General features: G+C 47.4%; 1 protein-coding gene and 1 non-coding gene across 8 annotated transcripts; both read right to left on the bottom strand.

Annotated features, from left to right (window-relative positions):
• Positions 1–637: 637 nt before the first annotated feature.
• Positions 638–15,937, bottom strand: PABPC4 (poly(A) binding protein cytoplasmic 4). Of its 7 annotated transcripts, none has more exons than XM_047084541.1 (16): positions 15,191–15,937; positions 12,232–12,425; positions 11,339–11,454; positions 9,953–10,092; positions 9,509–9,603; positions 8,703–8,840; positions 8,016–8,111; positions 5,781–6,053; positions 5,067–5,154; positions 4,804–4,923; positions 4,214–4,300; positions 3,992–4,119; positions 2,524–2,617; positions 2,277–2,407; positions 1,990–2,049; positions 638–945 (listed from the first exon to the last, which is right to left on the bottom strand). In XM_047084541.1, exons 1-16 carry the CDS (start codon positions 15,381–15,383, stop codon positions 928–930), a joined length of 1,971 nt encoding a protein of 656 aa, XP_046940497.1. In that variant the 5' UTR covers positions 15,384–15,937; the 3' UTR covers positions 638–927. The 7 variants fall into 7 exon arrangements, with proteins under 7 accessions (XP_046940497.1, XP_046940500.1, XP_046940496.1 ...); XM_047084544.1 differs by having other exon boundaries at positions 1,947–2,049; positions 4,852–4,923; positions 5,082–5,154; XM_047084540.1 differs by having other exon boundaries at positions 1,947–2,049; positions 15,191–15,936.
• Positions 7,621–7,755, bottom strand: LOC124516836 (small nucleolar RNA SNORA55). Its single transcript, XR_006963224.1, has one exon. It is a non-coding gene; the product is annotated as a small nucleolar RNA SNORA55 (small nucleolar RNA).
• Positions 15,938–21,840: the final 5,903 nt, after the last annotated feature.

Here is a 21,840-nt window from a genome sequence, read left to right as displayed (position 1 = left end):
AAAGTGAAACCAGACCTTCAAGAAAATGGGGAGCCTGCTAAGAAGAATATTCCAAGCAAAATGATACCTTGGGTAAGGCCCTGAGAAAAGACAGCCTGCCAGGTTTCAAGGAAAAGGAGAAAGTGTTCCTGGAGGACAGTGAGGGCAAGTAGACTGGTTGACCTTGGCCAGGTGAGAATTGAGGACTAAAGGAACCACAACACACTTAGGACTCCAGCACTTGCTTGCTGTTGCCACTCAGACCTAGCCACCAAGCCTTTTCCCAGTGCCAGAGGAAATCTTAGCCGCATAATCAACCGAATGTAGGAAAGGGGACCCACAAACCCCAGCTAACACATCCAAGGAGGGAGGGGCCGGGTTCTGCTGATCTCCCCATACAGCCTTCATTCATGTGCCAACCCCAACCTGTACCCAATTCTCCCGTGCCAGACTTCTGTTCCCTGTAAGTTAAATGGAGGTCCATTATAAAACTCCTCCCACAACAATGCAATGGGACAGTTCTGTATACCTGGCTAACTCAAAATAGTCTGTTTATAACCATCAGGAAAGGATGATAGGCTATACATACTAAAAGTTACTTCCAGTGATAACTGAATTTAACAGGGTAAAACTGGTCAGAGTGAAACAGGACAGGCAGTTTTATGGAGATTTTTTTCTTTATTGAGAAACTTAAGACTTGGGTACATCAAATAAAACCAATTTCTGGGGGAAAAAAATCAAAACCCACAATAGAAAAAAAAAGTTAACACTGTCTGGGCCATAGCAGAACCCAGAGAATATATTCTTTTAATTGAAAAATTCTAGGTGCTTCATAATTGACCTTTTGATACAAAATGACCTATTAAATTTCCAATTTGTGGTTCTTGGTGTTGAGGTCCATAGGACACGCTAGAAATCTTCAAACCTTGAGCTGAATTCCAGGAGGGGTTATTTGGCTTTTGAATCCTGAAAAGAAAAGCACCAACACAAATAAATACATAATCAGAAAAAGTGCAGAGATTCACTGAAATCTCTGGCTTTATAGACGGTATTGTAGAAAGCGGTGCTTACTGACATGTGGGATGGACAATGGTGTTGGGACTGTCCTGTGCATTGCAGGATGTTTTAGCAGCATCCCTAGCCTCTACCCACTAGATGTGAGTAACACATCTCCAGGTATGACAACCAAAATAGGTCTCCGTTGGCAAATGTCCTCTCAAAGAGGCACCCCTGACTCAGAGTTACCCACTTTGAGGCTATGTACTTACTATACAGCCCCACCCCGCACCCTTCCTGGCCATCCTGTACCCAAAGTGATGGTTCACTTGCTTAAATCCCCAATGAAAAGTGTTCAGGCCTTTACCATATGCCCTTTTCCCTTGCCTCTGCCTATTTGGTTCTTTCCTTCCTCCACCAGGAGAGGCACCCACCAGTCCCTGTCAGAGGTCCTAGTTAAGCTTCACTCACTCTGCAGATGGGGGCCATGGCCTCCAGGTCCAGGAATTGACTAAAACCACACCCTGTAACTGTAGTCAGGTGTGTCTGCCTCTCCCACCTTACACAGGGCCTGTGTCCGTTGTGTTCTCAGAGCTAAGCAGTGGCTTCACACGCAAGCTCACCTCACCAACCTTAAGCCAAACCAGGGAGATGTTCATAGAAATGAGGCTGTGGGATCAGATTATGACAACACCTTGTATATCCATCTAAACAAAAAAAGTCATTCTTGAAAAAGATCTAACCAGGTGCTCCTTATGGAGAAAACTGCCCTGTTTGCTCCTTATAATTTACAACCTGTTCTCTCTTTTCTCCAAATTAACTCCTTCAGATTATAGAAAATACTCGGGTGACAGCCTGCCCAAGTTATCAGGTTAAATAGCAGAAACATGGCTCTATATGCTGCCCCTAATCTTTTAGGAAGATCTTCACAAGTCAAAACCATTGCAAAAAACAAAAACAGCCAAACATACGGTTTTTCCTTGTCTAAGAGGTAGCAGCAGCAACAGCGCCCACCTTCTGGGCAGCTTCTTTCTTGGCATGATGAGCCTGTAGAACCGCCACAGCTTCATCCACCTGTGAGGAATCTCCAGGTGGTCAGTGACATCTGACATCTGAGGAGAGGCCCTCCACCCCTCCCTGGTGCCCAGATCCAGTAGTAGGGTCTCCTGGTGCTGCATGCTTTTCCCAATACCCACCCCACAAGCAGCCTTCCGTCTCTCTGCTGAACCAGGATGCCAAGGCCACCCCTCGTCCTCCCAGGCGGAGCAAGTGAAAGCCGAAGGGTCTAGAAACCAGCTCACCTTGGAGCGGAGAGACTCAGGGGACTCCAGCATGTGCAGCAGCTCAGAGTTGTCAATCTCCAGCAGCATTCCTGTGATTTTTCCAGCCAGGTTTGAATGCATGGTTTGGATGAGTGGGAACAAACGTTCTCCTGGGGGAAGAATATTTAATTAAAAACCAGGCTGAATCCCAGTAAAGAATGGACACGGGTATCCAGGTTAGTACCAGGTTCTGGCTCCCTCTTCTGCCAACACATGGGTCACTCACCCAACATCTGCTTCTGTTCCTGGGGGGGTGCTGCAGCCAACATGGAGGCGGTCAAGGGCTCCTGCCCCTGCACATGGACCGCAGGCTGGGGTGCCTGGGAATCAGGAGAGGCAGAAGGTTAGCATCAAGGAAAGGACATTTGATGGTCATGAGCCTGACCATTCGCTCTCAAAGCCTACTATGTGAAAGAGAGAGAGGTGGATGTCCTTGCTGCCAAGGAACTAATAGCGGTCTTGGGGAGGAAGGGGTTACATGAGCAACAGAGGGGTACACAGCATAAACAAAAACCAACTACAATGAAAACAGCATGCAGGGCACCTGACGGTTAAGTGTCTGACTTAAGCTCAGGTCACAATCTCACAGTTCATGGGTTTGAGCCCCGTGTCAGGCTCTTTGCTGACAGTTCAGAGCCTGGAGCTTGTTTTGGATTCTGTGTCTCCCTCTCTCTCTGTCACTCCCCTGCTTGTGCTCTCTCTCCCAAAAGTAAACAAAACAAAACAAAACAAAGGAAACAGCATGCTATTAGAAGAGAAAAGAAATGAGTAAGAAAATAAACCTACAAGGCTCAACAATTATCAAGTGATTCCATTTATAATTATATCCCACATCACTTTATTATACCAAATGTTTTTAATGTTTACTTATTTCTTTGGGTGGGGGAAGGAAGGGAGGGCACATGTGAGTGATCAGGAAAGGGGCAGAGAGAGGGGATCCAAAGCAGGCTCTGTGCTGACAGCAGACAGCCTGATGTGGAGCTTAAACCCACGAACCGTGAGATTGTGACGTGAGCCGAAGTCGGACACTTAACCGACTGAGCCACCCAGGCACCCCATATCAAACGTTTTTATTCTATCAAATGCTTAAGGACTACCAACATACACTGTCAACGCCAGTCACAACTCTAAAAGTAGGGCCCTGTAGGCAAAAGCTACATAAGCAAAGTTCTGAGGCATCTCCAATTTAGAGAGCATGAAGTAGGAGCAGGCAATTCAGGGGTCACAAGGCTAAGTGTTAAGTGTGGCTCCTCTAAGCAAATTACTACTGAGTTCTGGGTCTAATCCCCCAACCCCAACTTAACATCTCTGAAACTGAATGTCTCATCTGTAAAATGAAGTTCTTTACTGCCTTAATGTACCAATCTTACAGAGAGGCTAAGCATCAACTCAGCCAGTGGAAATGAGAAGCTCAAAGAGCTAAGCGAGCACACATGTTGTAAAAAGGAAGGCAGAAGCACCAGCTGTTTCTGAGGCTGGGGCATTTCTAAGTAAATTATTATGGGGGGGAAGGCTTTCCAGCCCCTTTCCCTCACAGTAAAGAAAGCCCCTAAAAGGCAGCGTCATCATAGAAAACACAACACCCTGACACAGAGCAGGCATTAATGGCTGTTGAAGGAATCAAAGCAAAGACATCTTTTCAATCAAATGCAAACAGGGCAGATCCTTTCAGCATTCCGTTTGGTAGACCTCACCTGCAGAGGCTGGATGGCAGGGTGAGGGCTGCGGACACTGGAAGCGTATTTATAAGGTGCGACAGCCCGAGGAGCAGCAGCAGCAACAGCAGCACGAGGTGCTAAGGTCTGCACAGCTGTGGGAACACCTTAGGAAAAGAATAAGTAAAATTAAAGCCAATCAGTCTGGGCAAAGACCCGTCAAATCCCATCTTTCCCCATTCTGTGTGCATCCAATACCACCTCCAGACTGGCAGCTGTCAGTCAGCCCTTGCTGGGCGGCACCAGCCCCACCAAAGTCCATAGCCAAGCGGTCCGGGCACTCAGACCCTACAACAGACCAGCAAATGCACATCAGTGTCGGCAGCAGAGGTCCAACTGGCCACGTCCCACGGAAGGAGCAATTCCAAAGCATGTTCACACAACACATCACACGTGGAGCCACTACTGCTACTTTCGAGGAACAGCCAACAGATAACATACAACTCTTCCCGCCTCTTGGAATACAGGACACATTCTGTAAACAACAGTTTCCTTCAATCTCCCAACCCCACCCAGAAGAATAGGCTGCCTCTGTAGTCATCCAGCTAACAAGCATCTATAATTAACCTTTTTCACATGAGTCACCAATGAGCAAAAAAATCTTAAGTCACCGACATAGCCCTAGAACTCCCATGGTTTCTCTGCTCTTTAAGTACCAACCAGAGCACACAGCTGAGATTACAGAACCAGAACTGGAACATGAGCCCAACGAAGTGACCAACTCTGGGCAGAAGCTAGTCAACCTGACTCCCTCCTCCCCAGGCCACGCTTCTCAAGGCCAGTTTGCTCACCGACTCTCTGAGCAGTAGTAGGGAGGCCACGAGAGGCCGGAGCATTACCAGTTGGAGCCAGATGGCGAAGAGCTGGACGAGGCCCAGACTGGCGTATAGCACTTGGCATTCCTTGGAAGCCTGGTGAAGACAAAAACTGTGCATCACTAATCAAGCATATGGACCACAACCTAGGCTGTGCCTCAGAGGGGGCAAGGAGGAGAGGCGGGGAGACCAGAATAGGTTTATCCTGGGTGACCAAGTCACCGTTCCCCACCACCTACCTTGAGGTCTCCCACCTTGCTGCCAGCGTGGATTAGGCCTCATCTGTGCTAACTGGTTAGGTGTGTAATACGGAGGTCTTCCCTGAGCCTGCAAGAAAGAGCATCCGAGGGGCGCCTGGGTGGCGCAGTCGGTTAAGCGTCCGACTTCAGCCAGGTCACGATCTCGCAGTCCGTGAGTTCGAGCCCCGCGTCGGGCTCTGGGCTGATGGCTCAGAGCCTGGAGCCTGTTTCCCATTCTGTGTCTCCCTCTCTCTCTGCCCCTCCCCCGTTCATGCTCTGTCTCTCTCTGTCCCAAAAATAAATAAACGTTGAAAAAATAAAAATAAAAAAAAAAAAAAAAAAAAAAAAAAAAAAAAAAAAGAAAGAGCATCCGAGCCCTTTTATTTCAAGGGCCTGAATCCACATGAAAGATCTCATCCTACTGCCAGGCCCAAGGCTAATTAAGCAGAAACTCTCTACTCAAAGGCGGGGGGGGGGGGGGGGGGGGGGGGGAGCAGCAGCCTCAAGGCCAGTTAATGGGGATTCTTTTATTTTAACTCTGTGGGGGGCAGGGAAGGAACAGGGAGGGAGAAGAGAAATATCTTCATTTTCATGGGTCCTAACTCCAACAGTCTGAACTCCAATATCCAAAACCTCTCTCCCCCAACACCACAGGCTGCCGGAGCAGTTGTCAGGGGGCAGGTTCCAAAGATCCATGAACACAAGCAGACCCACCTGTGGAACTGCTGGCACAAAGTAGCCACCAGCTGCAGGCTGGAACTGATTTAAGATGGCATTGGCAGGAAGTGCTCTCATTCCAGCCACCCGCTGCATATACTGGTTGGTCAGGTGAGCCTTTCTCTCTTCCTTTCTCTGGGCCAGGGCGACGTACAGCGGCTTGGAGCCCACGATGCGTCCATTCATCTCAGTGACCGCTTTGGTCGCCTCTTCAGGAGATGAGAAGCAGACAAAGCCAAACCCTTTGCTTCTCCCATCCTCCAACATTACCTACAAAGGGACCAGCTACTTAAGGAAAAAGTGTTCTATGTTGGGGGACAGCTATTAAGAGTCAAAAACCCTGGGTCCTGCCGCAAGAGTCCCCAAGCGTAGGATAAGGGTTCTCAGCCTTGTGCCAGGATGTCCCACAGGCCAATTAAGTCACAACCTCTAAGGACAGGACCTAGGCATTTTCACTTTGTTAGATCTCCGGGTGATCCTAAAGTTTCCAAACACTATGACATAGCTAATGGTTAAACCAGGAACTCAAAAGATGTTTCCTGATACCTGAAGCATAGCTACCTTTGGCTACCCACTAGAAATCTGGGCAGTGTCAAGCTATTTACTTGCAGAACTCATCTGCTCAAGACCTTGGTGCACAAAACCTTAATCATTGCTTATCAAGGTTAGGATATGGTTTTGAATTACCACATGCGGGCAGGAATTACAAAACCAATGACCACCACCATTAATCCAACAGCAGAAAGATGGCCAGCTGGGAGAGACAGCTGGGATTCTTGTCCCAACTCTAATCTCTAAGCTGCGTGACCTTAACATTTACTTGCCCTCTGTGAGCCTCAATGTCCATGATGACCTCTAAGGCAAACTACCACAAAACCACATGTCTACTGGTTCTCTTCCCACATACAGCTAGTCATTCATGGATAGCTCTTTATCCTCACCTGAGAAGGTGACTTATTGCTTTCCCTGGTCTACATCCTCAGAAATAATTGGTAGCAACAGGACGAGGTATGCTTGGCACCATTTTGTGTCTTAGCTCGCTGCCTGGACAGCCTCCTGAGGTGGAGGACATGAGAGTAAGGATGTATATCAACCCAACATCTTTCTACCAATGAGATGGGCCAACACGGTGTATGAAAACATGACACCCTGATCTTGAAAACAGGGGCTGTGAAACTTGAAAGACCTGGTTCTTTTGTTCTTTTCCTGCCAACTTAAGCACTGTGCTGATAAGGAGAGACCATCATTCTTCACACTGATGGAAGGCCAGTGAAGGAAGTGATAAGAGGGAAGGGCCAAGGAAACAAGGAACCCGACAGGGTGGCCTCTGGTCAACTCTCCTACAACTGATAATGTTCCTTTGACAACGCTCCCAGGTTGTGCACGACTTAAACTAAGGGCCAAGACAGGGTCACACCAAAGTCTTTTTACCAGACACTTGGCCTCTTTCTCATCCCTGAAAAGACTCTGACACCTGCTGCACCTCTGCTGAGCAGGAACAGCGTGTGCCTCAAGGCTACAACCCAAAACTTTCACACACCATCCACTCCCATCCACCCCCCCCACGGACCAAGGACGTGCGGCACACCAGCCTCTAACGAGTGTACTCATGCTCAAGGACTCCAATTCCTTATCTCCACAAGGGGGTTCATACTCACTCACCCTGCTGTATCAGTTGATAGGACTATCAAAGAACACCAAGCAGACGACACACATGGCAAAATGTGGAAGAGTCATCTTTCCACTCCTCTTTGTGTGCCTTTAGCTTTTATAAGGCCAGGACAGAAGTTCCTAACCCCAGCTCCCAAGTCCTCAAACACCTTCATTCAAGGACAAAGTGTGTGGCAGAGTTGTAGAGACAGGCCCCAAGACAAATGGAAAACAACCCGTCTGGATTTCCTCTGCTCATACTGTTGCACCATCTGTCCCCACACCAGCACAAAGCAGCAAAGAATGGGAAAGATTCAGGTGCTTGAGGGGCGTTGGCAAGAGGGACTGCTCAGATTCACCTCCATACCTCAGTGCCTGGGAGAGATGGTGCCATTTAACCTAATGAAATTCCATTCTCCAGAGCACATACTCAGATGCGTAATATTGGAGGCCAGGAGGAATTATGCTAGATGAATGTGATAGCTATTTTCAGCAACGAACACAATTTAGATTCCACTCCTTCAATGAAATAAAAAAAATTACAATTTCTACTTTCGATCTCCAAACCACAGTATAAAATACCTTAGCGCTGGTGATTGATCCAAAAGGAGAAAACTCTTTTCTTAACTTCTCATCATCAATGGTGTCATCCAAGTTCTTAATGTAGAGATTCACTCCCTGAAACAGAGGGGCCACAGTTAATGCACATCTGTACCCTATAGATGCCCTGAGACACTGGTTCTCAAAATGTGGTCCCCAGACCAGCAGCAACCACCTCCTTGGACGCTTCTTAGAAAAGCAAATTCTCAGACCAGGACCCCAGAAATTCTGGGGCTCAGAAAGCCATGCTTTCACAAGCCCTAAAGGGGACTCTGATGTAGGCTCAGGGTTGAGACTCCTGCCGCAGTTTCTGAAGGGACCCTCAATAAGGGTTTGGAATGCTCTGACCATTGTCCCCAGCAAGGCTCTTGCCACCATTCCAACAAAAGGCAATCATTTAAGTAAAAAGAACCCACATGATTAAGAACAATAGACTGAGGCTTCCGGGAGTGAGTCCCTAAATAATACATCAATCTCTTTTGCCCTTGTTCTAGAATCACTGCTGTATCTGGTAAGTATATCCTTCCAAACCTGGGGATCTTGGGAGAAAGGAGAGGAAGAGGCAGTTTCCCAGTTCCCAAAGAGAAAGGCTGATAAACAGAAAGGCGCTCTTGTCGGGACTGCACAGTAAACCCTCAGTGGGGAGGCTGTGCTGAGACCACCTCTCACCTGATACCGACTAATTCTCTCTTGCTTCAGCTGTTCAAATTTCCGCTTTAACTCGGCCTGCCGTTCCACTTTCTTCTGTGCGCGGCCTACAAAAATGACTTTCCCACTGATTTCTTTTCCATTCATCTCTTCCACGGCCTAAAGAGGAAACACAGGTCTTAAAACCAAGACGTAGAGGCTGGGCCCTTGCCCTGGAGGCCTCAAAGTCCCACCAAACATTCGGAGAGAAGGAAATCTTTCCTACAGGGTTAAAAACTAGTTTAATTCCATTTCTGAAGCCAGCTAAGCAAATCCAAACTTCCTCATGAGTAAAAGGGGGTTACTACTTAAATGGATTATTGGTCCATATGATACAGGAAAAAAAAATGGTAGTTTTATAAATACAAGCATGGCAGACATGAGCCAAGGCTGATAATCTGGCTGTAGCTAAGTCTCTCAGGTTCTCTTGTGGGCAGTGAGTGATGTATGTCAAGGGCCAGCACCATGCTTTATCTACAAAAATAGCTGCTGCCCTGTTATCAAGTCAGCAACTCCTGAGGGAAGACGGAGTCCCCTCACTATGAATGGAAGCAAACATCCATCCTACTCTTTCAACCTACAGGGCCGAACAGCTGAGGTGACAGGCTACATGCCCGGTGCTTTGGGAACAGGTAAATGATGTATTACCATGTGAAGTCCCTCAGGCCAGTAACTGCATCACTACGATACCCGGGCAATTCCAGTTCTACTCTATTTACCAGCCAGGCCTGACCACACTCAGGGGCCACTTCCTGAAAATTTCTCCCCGACCCTCGTGGTACTCTCACCTTATTGGCATCCTCGTGTTTTTCGTAACTCACAAAGCCAAAGCCTTTGGATTTCCCACTGGGATCTCTCATCACCTTGACACTTAGGGTCTTACCTATTACCAAAGGACAGAACTATTAGTAACACCATCTCTACTGCAGCTCAAGGAGAGAAGGCTTCTCTAAGTGTCCAAATGAAGCCAATTCTTGCTGAACCCAGATGGGGTCCAGAAAGAGGCGCGGTGCCTGGTCTTCTAGTTCAGACCAAGCTACTGGAAAGGCCCTGGGGCTGGGACAAGGTAGGATAAAGCCAAGAGTCTATTCCTATCTACTCTGTGACCCTGTCACACAAGGTAGTTTACTTCTGGGCCTAGGTGCCCTTGTCTCTTAAACAACTAAGATCCACACGTTTTAGGTCTGGTGAACTGTGGAAGGGGGCACATGGGGCAAAGAAGCCCAACTTACCAAACTGACTAAACAGCTCTTTCAGGCTCTCATCATCCACCTCTTCCCCAAAGTTTTTGATATAAACATTGGTGAACTCCTTGGCTTTGGCTCCAAGCTCGGCTTCCCGCTCTTTTCGAGACTTGAATCTGCCCACAAACCTAAAAAGAAATCATAGGAAACAGTGACTACCCAGAAGAACAAATCAGGTTTCCAGGGGCCCAAAGGAATATAGGTTAAAGACTGACAGGAGAGGTTAAAATACACAAGTCCCCATCCAACCACCAAGAGAGCAAGCTCAGAGATGCCCCAACTCCCCAGCAGAAAGAGAGAGGCAGGACTGTCCTGCAAGGATCAGTCCCAGGACTCCTGGCTCAGACCAGGGCTACTCCTACCACATCACACTGCCTTCATGAAGAAACCTGGTGACCATTATTAAAACGTTCATTTCTGTGCATCTATGTAAATGCATAGAAAAGGTCTGGAAGGATACAAACCAAACTGTTAACAGTGGTTAATCCTAGGGGTGAGATTGCTAGAGTGAACTATGAGGTAGCCTTTGCTTTTGCACTTCGCACATTCTGGTGTTTGCACTTAATGGGAAAATGTATCCACACACTGAAAATCTTTAGATCTCTTTCCAGTGATACCTTTGGAAGACTTGACCATTGGCCACATACACATTATCAATGCAATCCATCCCCTAGTCTGTTCAAAACAAAGGACAGAAATGATCTTTGCTTGTTATAGCCAAGACTTATTGTCCCTTCTCTCTCCCTGAATGGCTTAAGACTCTCTTGTCCCCATTCTGCAATAACCATACCAAAGCGAGAAGGTCTACTATAAACAGTGTCTTCTGCAATCAGAGATTTTTTTCATTATAACCAAATTAAGCATTACTGTGGAGCCAGCCTTGTATGAGAAGGCCACTGAGTCATAAGTTAGCCAAGTGGAGATCTGGGGACAATTTGGCATCAACTCCTAGCAAATGACCCCACGGACAGACCTGAATCACAGGAAAGCCAAGGTCACATGGCTAGTACACAGCTCCTGGTCAGTCCAGGGCCCTCTCCACTCTGCCGCTGGCCAAGACCCCTGCTCAGAAAGGGCTCAGAGCTGCCTTCTAGCAAGCCCCAGTTGCCGATGCTCATAAAACCCACGGACGAATGATGCTTTTGAGGGAGAGGCGGCAGGCAGGCCATGGCTTGGGCAGGAAGCCCACCTTGGCGAGTCAAAAGGGCTGCCACGGCTCGGGCAGGGAGACTCACCAGCCCTGGAGTGGAGAGGTAGGAGCAGGCCACACTTGGGCCGAGAGAACCAGTAGCCGCCTTGTGTGTGCCAGTTAATACCGAGGTGGGGCCACGGCTGGCTCATGCGATGGCTGTTGCTCCGGACTGGGACACTCACACTTTGCGGTCATTGAGGAGCATGCCGTTCATCTTCTCGATGGCCTTGTCAGCAGCCTCTTGGGTCTCGAAGTGGACAAAGGCATAACCCTTAGAGCCGTTCTCATCACACACCACCTGTCAAAGACAAGGGGGGGGCCACTTTAGCACCACTGGCATCTCCAGGTATTTGACAACCACATGACCTTCTCCTCAGAGTCTCCTGTGTCCGAGAGGCCGCTAGCCCATCCATAGTCAAAAGATAGGAGACTCCAGCAGATAAGGTTTTTCCTAATAGTGAGCATACTACAAGGGACCTAGTGATGTTCCATTTACAAATGGCAGCCACTATTAGGCTGCTTCCAGTCCAAATGTTTTATTTCATTAAAAAAAATTGAGATCTGGGTGCAAAACCACCGTGCCGCAGAAAAAGTGATCAATGGCCAAGCCCACAATACAATTTCAGTCTAGTAGGGAGTCAGATACCACCACCACACCAGTTGTACTAAATTCTCCACAAAAACAGGTGCAAAGGGAAGGAAGGAAGAGGATGAATTTATACTTCTGAGATGACTAAGTATAGCTGCCTGGAGACCAGAGGCACTGCTCTACTTCTCCCCCCAGAAAAGATAAACTCTTCAATGCCCTCCAAAGGTAGAAAACAGAAAGGATATTTCAGGCAGAGGGAAGAATAAACAGAGAAACAAAAGCACCTGCTGGTTATACTGGATTGTGACACAAGATTATCTACAGGGACCTTTTAGCCTTTGGAGCCATTTCCAGCCAATTACCATCGCCCAATATCCCATCGCCCAATATCCCATCGCCCAATTCCAAGGCTGCTCCCCATTTGGTATTTATCTTGTTTTCATGAGTCAATGATCACTCTACTGAAATCATTTAATCAATGCTTACCTTGCAAGACAGAATGTTTCCAAAAGCAGAAAAAGTATCATAAAGTGCCTTGTTATCTATAGATTTGTCCAGATTCTTGATGAAGACATTTCCCACACCAGATTTTCTCAAAGAGGGATCCCTCTGAGACCACATGATACGGATTGGCTTTCCCTTAATCACATCAAAGTTCATGGTATCCAAGGCCCGCTCAGCTGCAAGAGAGAAACATATTTCGGTCAAGGATATAAAGCATCACTCCGTGCAGACAACTGCCACCATCCCAGGAACAGAGGACTCCAAGACTTTTCAAGGTAATCACTGTGATAAAAGGCAACTCTATTAAAATTAAAAGGCATCAGATCCCTCCAGCCTGCGTTGCCAGTGAGGGTAGACGTTCTGGCCAGTTGCTCCCACTTCCTGGCACAAGTCTCCAGCCCTCTGGACCTGCACCCTTGTTGTGTAAAAGGGGTAGGCGAGAGCATCTAAATGGCCTTCTGGCACCAATATCAAGTCACAATTCCATACATTTGACCGAGCTCTATCAGTTATAAAGATCTGCTGCTGACCACCCATGGTGACACAGGTAGAACAGTTGTGATATTATCTATTTCATAAAATGAGCAAACTTATGTCCAGGATGGCTAAACCGTGCAGCTAACTAGTGAGTAAGAAACTAATACTAGATTTTCTGATTATTTTTCAGTTAGATATTGCATCAAATTACCAACGAGCTGTCATTTAGTCTACAATCTGTCTGTCTAGGAAACAAGTGACAGAACAAAACCTGGGAACAACTGACTGGGGAGATAGCGCTATCCGTTTCTTGTATCTTCAGCCCACTTTCTTGTATTTTCAATTTCTGAGAACAGAAACAGATTCCAAAGGCCTCAAAATGATAAATACTAATGGTCACGCACGGAAATATTTTTATTATCAGGATGATAAAGATGAAACCGCATCTTTCTGCCTAAGCACACAGTGCAGTAGACTCTGCACCTAGGGGTTTCAGGGCCTTGTGAAGTCTTAATCTGAGTTCTGTGGAATTCCGGACTTCAAGTGCCCTGGTGCTCAGCCAAGTTTTCCATCCACTGCTTTGGGATGCTTCCTTGGCTTCCCAACAAACCCATGTGTGTACCAAAAAGGACCAGAAGCTAAAACGTACCATCACCTGTCAGCAGGAACGCTTCTCTTATTGGCGACAAGTTCCCAGAGCTGGTGGCCACTTTTCCTGACTTACGCGATGAAACCCCCAGAATCTCCTCCATGAACAGACTGCAGGGGGGGGTAGTTCTCCTGTCTCAAGGAACCACCTCACTTATAACAGGGACAAAATTCCCTAACCCTGCCTCTCCACAAGCTCAGCTGTCCAGTCAGCCAAGGGAGTATCTCCTTTTCACCCCTTTCCAACCACCCTTCCCACCTTCTCAGGTGGCCTCATTGACTCTGGGAAGGAAAGAGGTCAGAGAAAGGGGAAACTGGGCAGCTCCAACTCAGGAAAAGTCCAGGCACAGAAGCAGTCACTTGTGATGGCTCTCTGCGATCCACAGCCCAGGACCCCAAACTGTGTCTGACTGATTAGCAGCAAAGAAGCCATTTCAACACAGCTCCTCAGTGTCTTTCCAGACAGTGCTGCAGAAGGCAAGTCGGCTTAGCCTAACAAATCTGGCTGCACTTATTTATAGCAGGGAGAGGTCCTGCAGAGGCATGTGTTGGCAGACACACTGACCAATGGCTTCTGCTACTATCTCTAAGTGACAGGACTTTTGTTCAGAAAGTGTCAAAAAGGCAGGCAACTGCCAATGTATCCACCACTCCCCCTAAAAAGGCCACACTTGGCCACCTTTGTGCCCTCCCTCTGGCCAGACACAACTCAGAGCACACAGAATTGATGGTATCAGTGCCTCTTGTCTCTCAACAAGTCCAACTCTCTGGTCTCAGCTGCAGCTCGGGCAAGTGACATTCTCTGTGTTTCATGGACAGTGAACAAAGTGTGGACAAAAATAGGGACCCAGAGATCCTTTGCCACAGAATGGCTTGTTTCCCCCAGTAATGGTGTCTACAGTTGTTCCCTTTTAATCTGAAGTCACGTGCAGCCCCTGATTAGGTTTCCTCTGGCCTCTCTCCGGCCACGCCTGCAGCATACCTCTTCACTGTTCCAAGCAAGGGCCCAGTCTGGGCTGGCGGGGCACTGCACTGGCAGTCCCAGCTGAGCCTCCCACCTCCTTTGCCCTCTCTGGAGTCCCATTTTCTTCAAATGGGATGAAGGAAAAGGGTTTAGACAAGGGTAAGGCACTGTTCACAGGTGAGGCGATAATCCCCACCAGCCCAGTCAGTTTCCACAGTGTTTCCCCAGACTACCTGGCTACCCTTTCTCCACACTTCAGGGCTTTGTCCAGAGAGTAAAGGACCCTTCCACCCCAGGAGCAAAGCCGGAGACCAGGGAGCTGGTCTGGCACATGCAGCGCTGGTGGCGCCAATACAAGTCCCTGCTCAAGTAAAACCAACAGAATTGTTCTCACTGCTTCCTACCTTCCCTGAAAGACCCCTTATCAGCACAAAATCAGACAGACTCAGTCCAGGGTCAAAGTAGGGGAGATGGCAGCAGCTTTAGAACCTAAAATTCTGGCAGGAATTGTGTTTCAGATGTTCTGCCTTTTCGGCAGGCCTGTGAGGGGCAGGAGCCCATACTCACTGACCAGACAAGGTTCCCACTAAAGCAGGACCATGCACACAATGGAATGACAGTGATTTCCTCCAAATCCCGTTTTACAGTCTCCTTGGGTTCCAACCCCACCGCCACCACTGATTAGCCCAAGGTCACCCAGTTAGCAAGCAGTGGAAGCGAGATTGAAACTCCGGTCACCTGATGCCAGGATCCTCATTCTCAACCCCTGCATCCTGTGCTCCCCACCTCCATGGGGTAGACTCCTAGGGTCCCCTAGGATCTCACGAATTTGTGGATATAGCGTCTACTCACCGTCAGCCGGCTGCTGGAAGTTGACGTAGGCATAACCCAGGGAGCGGCGGGTGATCATATCGCGGCAGACCCGGATGGACAGCACAGGCCCCGCAGGACTGAACTTTTCGTACAGCATGGCCTCGGTGACGTCCGAGTGCAGGTCACCCACGTAGAGGGAGGCCATGGGGTAGCTGCTGGCCGCAGCGTTCATCTCCCCAGCCCCCACCACCCCGAGCCCCGCCAGGAGAACTTCTTATAGGGACCACACAGGACAAAAGGGGCTCTTCTCGGAGCCGTGGCCCGCGCCGCGGCTCACAGGTGGCAGACTGAAGCTAAGAGACGCCGGAGTAGCTCAGAGACACGGAGGACCGGAAGGAGGAGTTCAGGGACAGCTCGTTTGAGACTGCAAAACCGCAGACAAAAGGCTCTCAAAAACAATATGGCCCTCCCTGGGAGTTTGTAATTTGCAGCTGTCCTAGTCTGAAGCTCCAAATTTCAAAAAAGAAAAAAAAATAACGTATTAAAACGGGACTCCCCTCCAAATTATAAAAATTCTTCAAGAGGCGACCAAATGGTGCCCACGGCGGCCTCCAGGACACGCGTTTCTCTATAAATATAGGCCTCGGGCTCCCGGCGGTTTAAGATTACAGCAGCCAGGGGAAGAGGGAAACCAAATCTTGGTCGGTGCCGACTCGGCAAGCCCCGGGGGCCGGGCGCGCAGCCGCCTCCCACGCCGGGCCGGCGAAGGGCAGCGCGGACACGTGGTGCGCCCGGGGCCGGCGCGCTGGGGGCGAGGGCGGCGGGCGCGGGGCTGCCACGCGGCGCGGGGGCGGCCGGAGCGGAGGCGCGTGGACGCGGGCGGGCGGCTCACCACCGGACCGACGGACGCCAAGGTGCGGCGGCGGCGGGCGCGGGCAGGCCGGAAGCGTGCAGAAGTGACTTCCCCGCGGGTTCTCCGAGGAGGATGCGCTTTTTCTTTCTCTCTCTCTCTCCCTTCTTTTTTTTTTTTTTTTTTTTAGATTTTAAAGCGTTTTCGTTTTTTTTTTTTACTCTTTTCCTGTTTTTCCTTCAGGCTGCTGGGCCTGAAAGCGGCAGAGGCTGCGGCGACCCGGGGCGGAGAGAGGCGGCCGGGGGAGCCACCGCTCCATTTATACCCGCCCGCCCCGGGCGCTGCTGGTCGAAGGGCGCCTCGCGACCTGGGCGCAGTCGTGCCCGCCCACTCGGCCCGGGGGCCCGAGGCGGGGCGGCCACGCGAGAGCGACCCGGCGCGGCCGCGCGGCGCCACAGCGACCCCTGGCGCGCGGAGGACCGTTCCGCTGGGGTCTCCGCCGGACCCAAGGGCGGCTTTCCTGACGGCGCGACTGTATACACCACCTGCCCCTCCGGGAATAGATAGAGCGCCTTCAACCCACCCACACACGTAACGTCTAGGATCCGTGTGTTGCTTATTGTAAAATAAAGCTGACATGAAATAAGTATAATTATATAATAAGTGGTTCATTATGTAAATGTTTGGGTGCAAATACAGAAGACATTCTGATGTTTTCAGAATACTAGGACCTAGAGGGAGAGGTACCGAGAACCCGACAGCCACATCTGCAGTAATACCCATGGGTGATGGGATTAAGTGTTGGGAAAGCTTCCAAGGAACAAAATGCAATCATCCCTCTATTTACATGGTGGTGGCATTCCTGGAAATTTAGTTGACATTTAAGGGCGCAAAAATATTTCTGCTTGGGCGGGGGCAGAGAGGGGAATAGATTTGAAATGGGTAAAGGGAATTTAGAGGTACAAACCTCCAGTTACGAAATAAATCACGAGAATGAAATGTACAGCGTAGGAAATACCGTCAATAATATTGTAATAACTTTGTACAGTGACAGAGGGTAACTACATGTACAGTGGTGAGCATTTCATACCATATATAATTGTTGAATCACTGTGTTGTGCACCTGAAACTAATATGTCCACTACCCTTCAGTAAAAATTTTAAAAATAAAAACTACTTTGTTTCCACATAAAAAGGAATCCAGTGTAGACTTCAACAGTTATAAAAAGTTTTTTCATCCACGCGAGAATCTAGTAGGTCACTTGAAAGTCATGTGGTATATGGGACGAGTCTACATTATGTGGGACTGTCCCATGTGTTGCAGGATATACAACATCCCTTCTGCCAAAAATGCCAGGAACCACCCTTCTCATCGCTATGACAAACGAATCCAGAAATTAACAAAGGGCCCACAGACACTCCCATTGAAAATCACTGATTTAGGGGCGCCTGGGTGGCGCAGTCGGTTAAGCGTCCGACTTCAGCCAGGTCACGATCTTGCGGTCTGTGAGTTCGAGCCCCGCGTCAGGCTCTGGGCTGATGGCTCAGAGCCTGGAGCCTGTTTCCGATTCTGTGTCTCCCTCTCTCTCTGCCCCTCCCCCGTTCATGCTCTGTCTCTCTCTGTCCCAAAAATAAATAAACGTTGAAAAAAAATTTAAAAAAAAAAAAAAAAAAAAAAAAAGAAAATCACTGATTTAAGTAAAGCAATGAAGAAATACACATATTTGTATATACATTCATCCAAAGCAGTGGTTAATTGGGGCTATTCTTTGCCAACATCAGATATAGGTGCATATACCATGGTAGACAAGGCAGAGGAAGTCCCTCTCTCATGGAGAGTTAGTCCAGATGGTGTATTATATCAAGAAACATTTATGGAATACTCCTCTAGATAGATCCCCTCCTCAGGGAAGCCACTACCCTGCGGTCTGAAGTAGCCTGCCAACACTGTTAATCATTCTCACACTATCCTGTTTTGTTTTATTTTCAAGACTCTTATTAACTACCTAAAATTACATTGTTCAAATATGTGTTTACCTGCTTGATACCTGTCTTTTCCTCACTGTATATAAGTTTCATGAAAGCAGGGACCTAGAACAGTGCCTAATAATGGCACACTCTAAATGCTCAATAAATATTTGTTAAAGAAAGGAATGACTAGCAGGCACTCATGAGAAAAGCCCACACAATCCCTGTCCTCATGCAGCTGACTGTCCAGCGGCGTGGGGAGGGGGGGGTTGCTACTTGTAGGACCTCGAACAAGCAAGTTTACCTCTGATTCTCAGATTTCCAATCTGTAAGTAAACTGATAACGATATCACTTAGTAGGGTTATTGTGAGAATAAGCTAATACACATATATACACACGAGTCTTTTGTGTAAATGTTATTTTTATCAAGCTACACTTGTGCCGAGAAGAGAGGGGAGTTACCCTCATGAAGACAAGGAGAAAAGCACATGCAAAAGCCCTGAGAAGGAGTGGGTCGGAGCTGAGCCTGCAGGACTGTGGTAGAGTGGGAGGTGGAAAAGACTGCCTGCAGACCGCCCACTCTGGGAGACTTGAAACACTTTGGACTTTATCTGAGATCAAAGAGCAGAACTGAAGAATTTTAACCAGGAAGCGCCTTGGCTCAAATTAAATTTTTAAAAATACCTCTCTGGCCACAGAAAGGAAAAGGAGTAGCGGGTGGGGACAGGGAGACCTGGAAGTTATGGCCACTAAGATAGATAGTGGCTGTGGAGATAGAGAAAGTGGCTTGAATTTTTTAAAAATTTAGTATAATTTGTGATTAATTGGATATGGAAGGAGAAAGTATAGGTGTCACAGATGGTTCCCAAGGTTCTGGGAAGTCAAAAAAATTTCGATTCCCCATATCTAAACACAAGAGCATCACTTAATTGGTCTTAGAGGGGAGATATATGCAAAGTCACCAAAAAAAGCCACCTGGACTCCCGGCCTGCAAAATCCAAAGAGGACTTTTTCCAGATTAAAAGAAGCCTGGGAAGAGGCTGGACAAATTAGCAGGCCAGTCAACCTGCTGAATGAGAGAAGATATTTTCAAACGATATATCCAATAAAGAGTTAATATCCAAAATATGTTAAGAACTTAGATAACCCAACACCAAAAAAACCCCCAAATAATCCCATTAAAGATGGGCAGAAGACCTACATAGATATTTTTTCCAAGAAAAAAAAATAATAATACAGATGGCCAACAGACACATGAGAAGATGTTCAACATACTCATCATCATGGAAATGCAAATCAAAACTGCAATGAAATATCACAGTATAACCATCAGAATGGCTAGAATCAAAAAGACAAGAAATACCAAGTGTTGGCGAAGATGTGGAGAAAAAGGAACCCTGATTCACTGTTGGTGAGAATGTAAATTAGTGCAGCCACTGTAGAAAACAGTAGGGAGTTGCCTCAAAAAAATTAAAAATGGAAAAACCAAATGATCCAGTAATTCCACTATTGGGTATTTACCCAACGAAAAGGAAAACACTAATTCAATAAGACGCATGCACCCCTATGTTTATCATAACATTATTTACCATAACCAAGTTACACAAGCAACCCAGGTGGCCCTTGATAGATGAATGGATAGAGAAGATGTGGCATATATGTACATAATAGAATATTACTTAGCCATAAAAAAGAATGAGATCTTGCTATTTGGGACAACACAGATGGATCTAGAGGGTGCCATGCTCTGTGAAGTATGTCAGGCATAGAAAGACAAATATCACATGATTTCACTTATATGTGGAATCTAAAAAACAAAACAAGCGAACAAAAAGCAGAAACACGCCCATAAGTACAGAGAATAAACCGATGGTCACCAGATGGTAGGGAAGGGAGGGGGCTGGGCAAAATGGGTGAAAGGGAGTGGGAGGTACAGTCTTCCAGCTATGGAATGAATAAGGCACAGAGATGAAAGGACAGCAATAGGCAATAGAGTCAATTGTGTTATGGTGACAGATGGTAGCTACGTTTGTGGTGAGCATAGCACAATGTATAGATTTGTTGAATCAGTATGTTGCACACCTGAATCTAACGTATCATGTGTGTCAACTACACTTCAAATCAAAACCAAAACCAACCAAACAAACAAAAACTTACCAGGCCAGTGATCTTAGAAAGAGGGCTGAGCACATCAGTCAAATCTGCCTTTGCTGGGGCAGGAAAGGGTGCAGTTTTGTTTTGTTTTGTTTTGTTTTTTCCACTGGGGCGGACGCTACTTTTAGGTCTGTACTTGATGGTATGACATATCAAGCAAGAGAAAGAATATGTCCAGGGTTGGGAAGAGGAAGAGGATACAACTTCAAAGTAAGGAGATGCACACAGGGGTAGCTCTCTGCAGCTGAGGGGTTTGCAGTATAGCAGAGATGTAAAAGCTTTACCTTCCTGATTCATTTGTCATTCAACAAACTTTATGAGGCATTCCTAAGAGCCAGGCTCTCTCTGCTCTGGGTGTGCTGGGGACAGAACTATGAGCTAAACATTCACAAACCAACCTGTCCTTACTGGGGAGAGAGATAAGAAACAAATAAGTGTATGTATGAGTCTGTGTGTGTGTGTGTGTGTGTGTGTGTGTGTATGCACATGTAAAATTTGTGAAAACTGCTTTGAATCTAGAAACTTTTTGAAGGTAAGAACAGGGGAAACCCAGCCCCATCCTCCTAGCAGAAGGCCAACTCTACCTACAAAAGCTCTCTTCCTCGTAAGCAACAAAGGTTCTGCCCCTCAGGAAGGAAGACCCTTCCTTGTGTACAGACAGGATCTTTGAGATCTTAGAGGTTTGTTCCAGGAACCAAGACAAGTTGTGAACTTCGGACATCGGTTGTCACATCTCAGGGCCTCCATATCTGTTTGATGATCTCAGTAAGCCCTTTAATGAAGATGGGCCTAGAATTTGACCACTGGAGAAAAGATGTTTTTCCTTTCCTGTCCTCCCCACATCGAGGAGAGCTGGGAATCTGCATGACCCCTTGCTGGCCTTTACAGTTAGTCAGAAAATGCCAAGAATAAACAACCATTTACTGAGCACTGACTATGTGGAAGACATCATTTTCAAACCTCAAACTAGGACTAAACGTGCATGGCATGGCCAAAGACCAGGGTATTAAAAGCTGGAACTGGCCTGAAAAATAAAACAAAAAACAAAAACAAAAACATCATCTGTGGAGGTCAAGGGTATAAATGAGGAGATTCATAACTGCTGTCTTCCTGTTCAGGGCCCCAGGCTGGATGCCGGCTACAAAGATGGACAAGACTTTGTCCTTTCCCTGGAACTGGTCACAATCCTGTGGGAACAAACTGACTTCCAGATCAATTATTACACTCAGTGCCTGTGGAGTTAGGTGCCACAGACAGGAGCCCTAGGCACTAAGGGAGTGGTTATCTGTACCAAGATTGAGGATCAAGGAAGGAGGAGGTGGTGATGAATCTGGGTTTAAAGGAAGATAATGTCTTAGAGGGTAGAAATAAAATGGAGGCAGGGAGAGAGCATTCCACAAACAGAAGTCCAGAGGTGGACAGGCCATTTATTAGCTTGGATAAGTCACTTCACATTCCTGGGCCTCAGTTTCCTCATTGACAGAATAGAAAAGACATAATATATGTAAACTTACACACATTGCCAGCCATAAGATAAGCACTTGACAGACAGTGGATTATACAATACTGTGTTATGACAGCATAACATTTTCAAGGTTGCTGTGAGTGGCCAATGAGGCTAGAACTTGTGTGTGTGTGTGTGTGTGTGTGTGTGTGTAGTGGGGAAGGAAACTGCAAAGTAGAGTTTGAGATTTTGCAGAGGTCCTTGAATGCCAT

This window comes from Lynx rufus, unplaced genomic scaffold (assembly GCF_022079265.1).
Source record: "Lynx rufus isolate CCGP_SWC_20201006 ecotype Redwood Valley unplaced genomic scaffold, mLynRuf1.p SCAF_2, whole genome shotgun sequence".
Classification (NCBI taxonomy): Eukaryota; Metazoa; Chordata; class Mammalia; order Carnivora; family Felidae; genus Lynx; species Lynx rufus.
The sequence above is the reverse complement of the archived record's forward strand: the minus strand, read 5'-3'. Positions and strand labels throughout refer to the sequence as shown.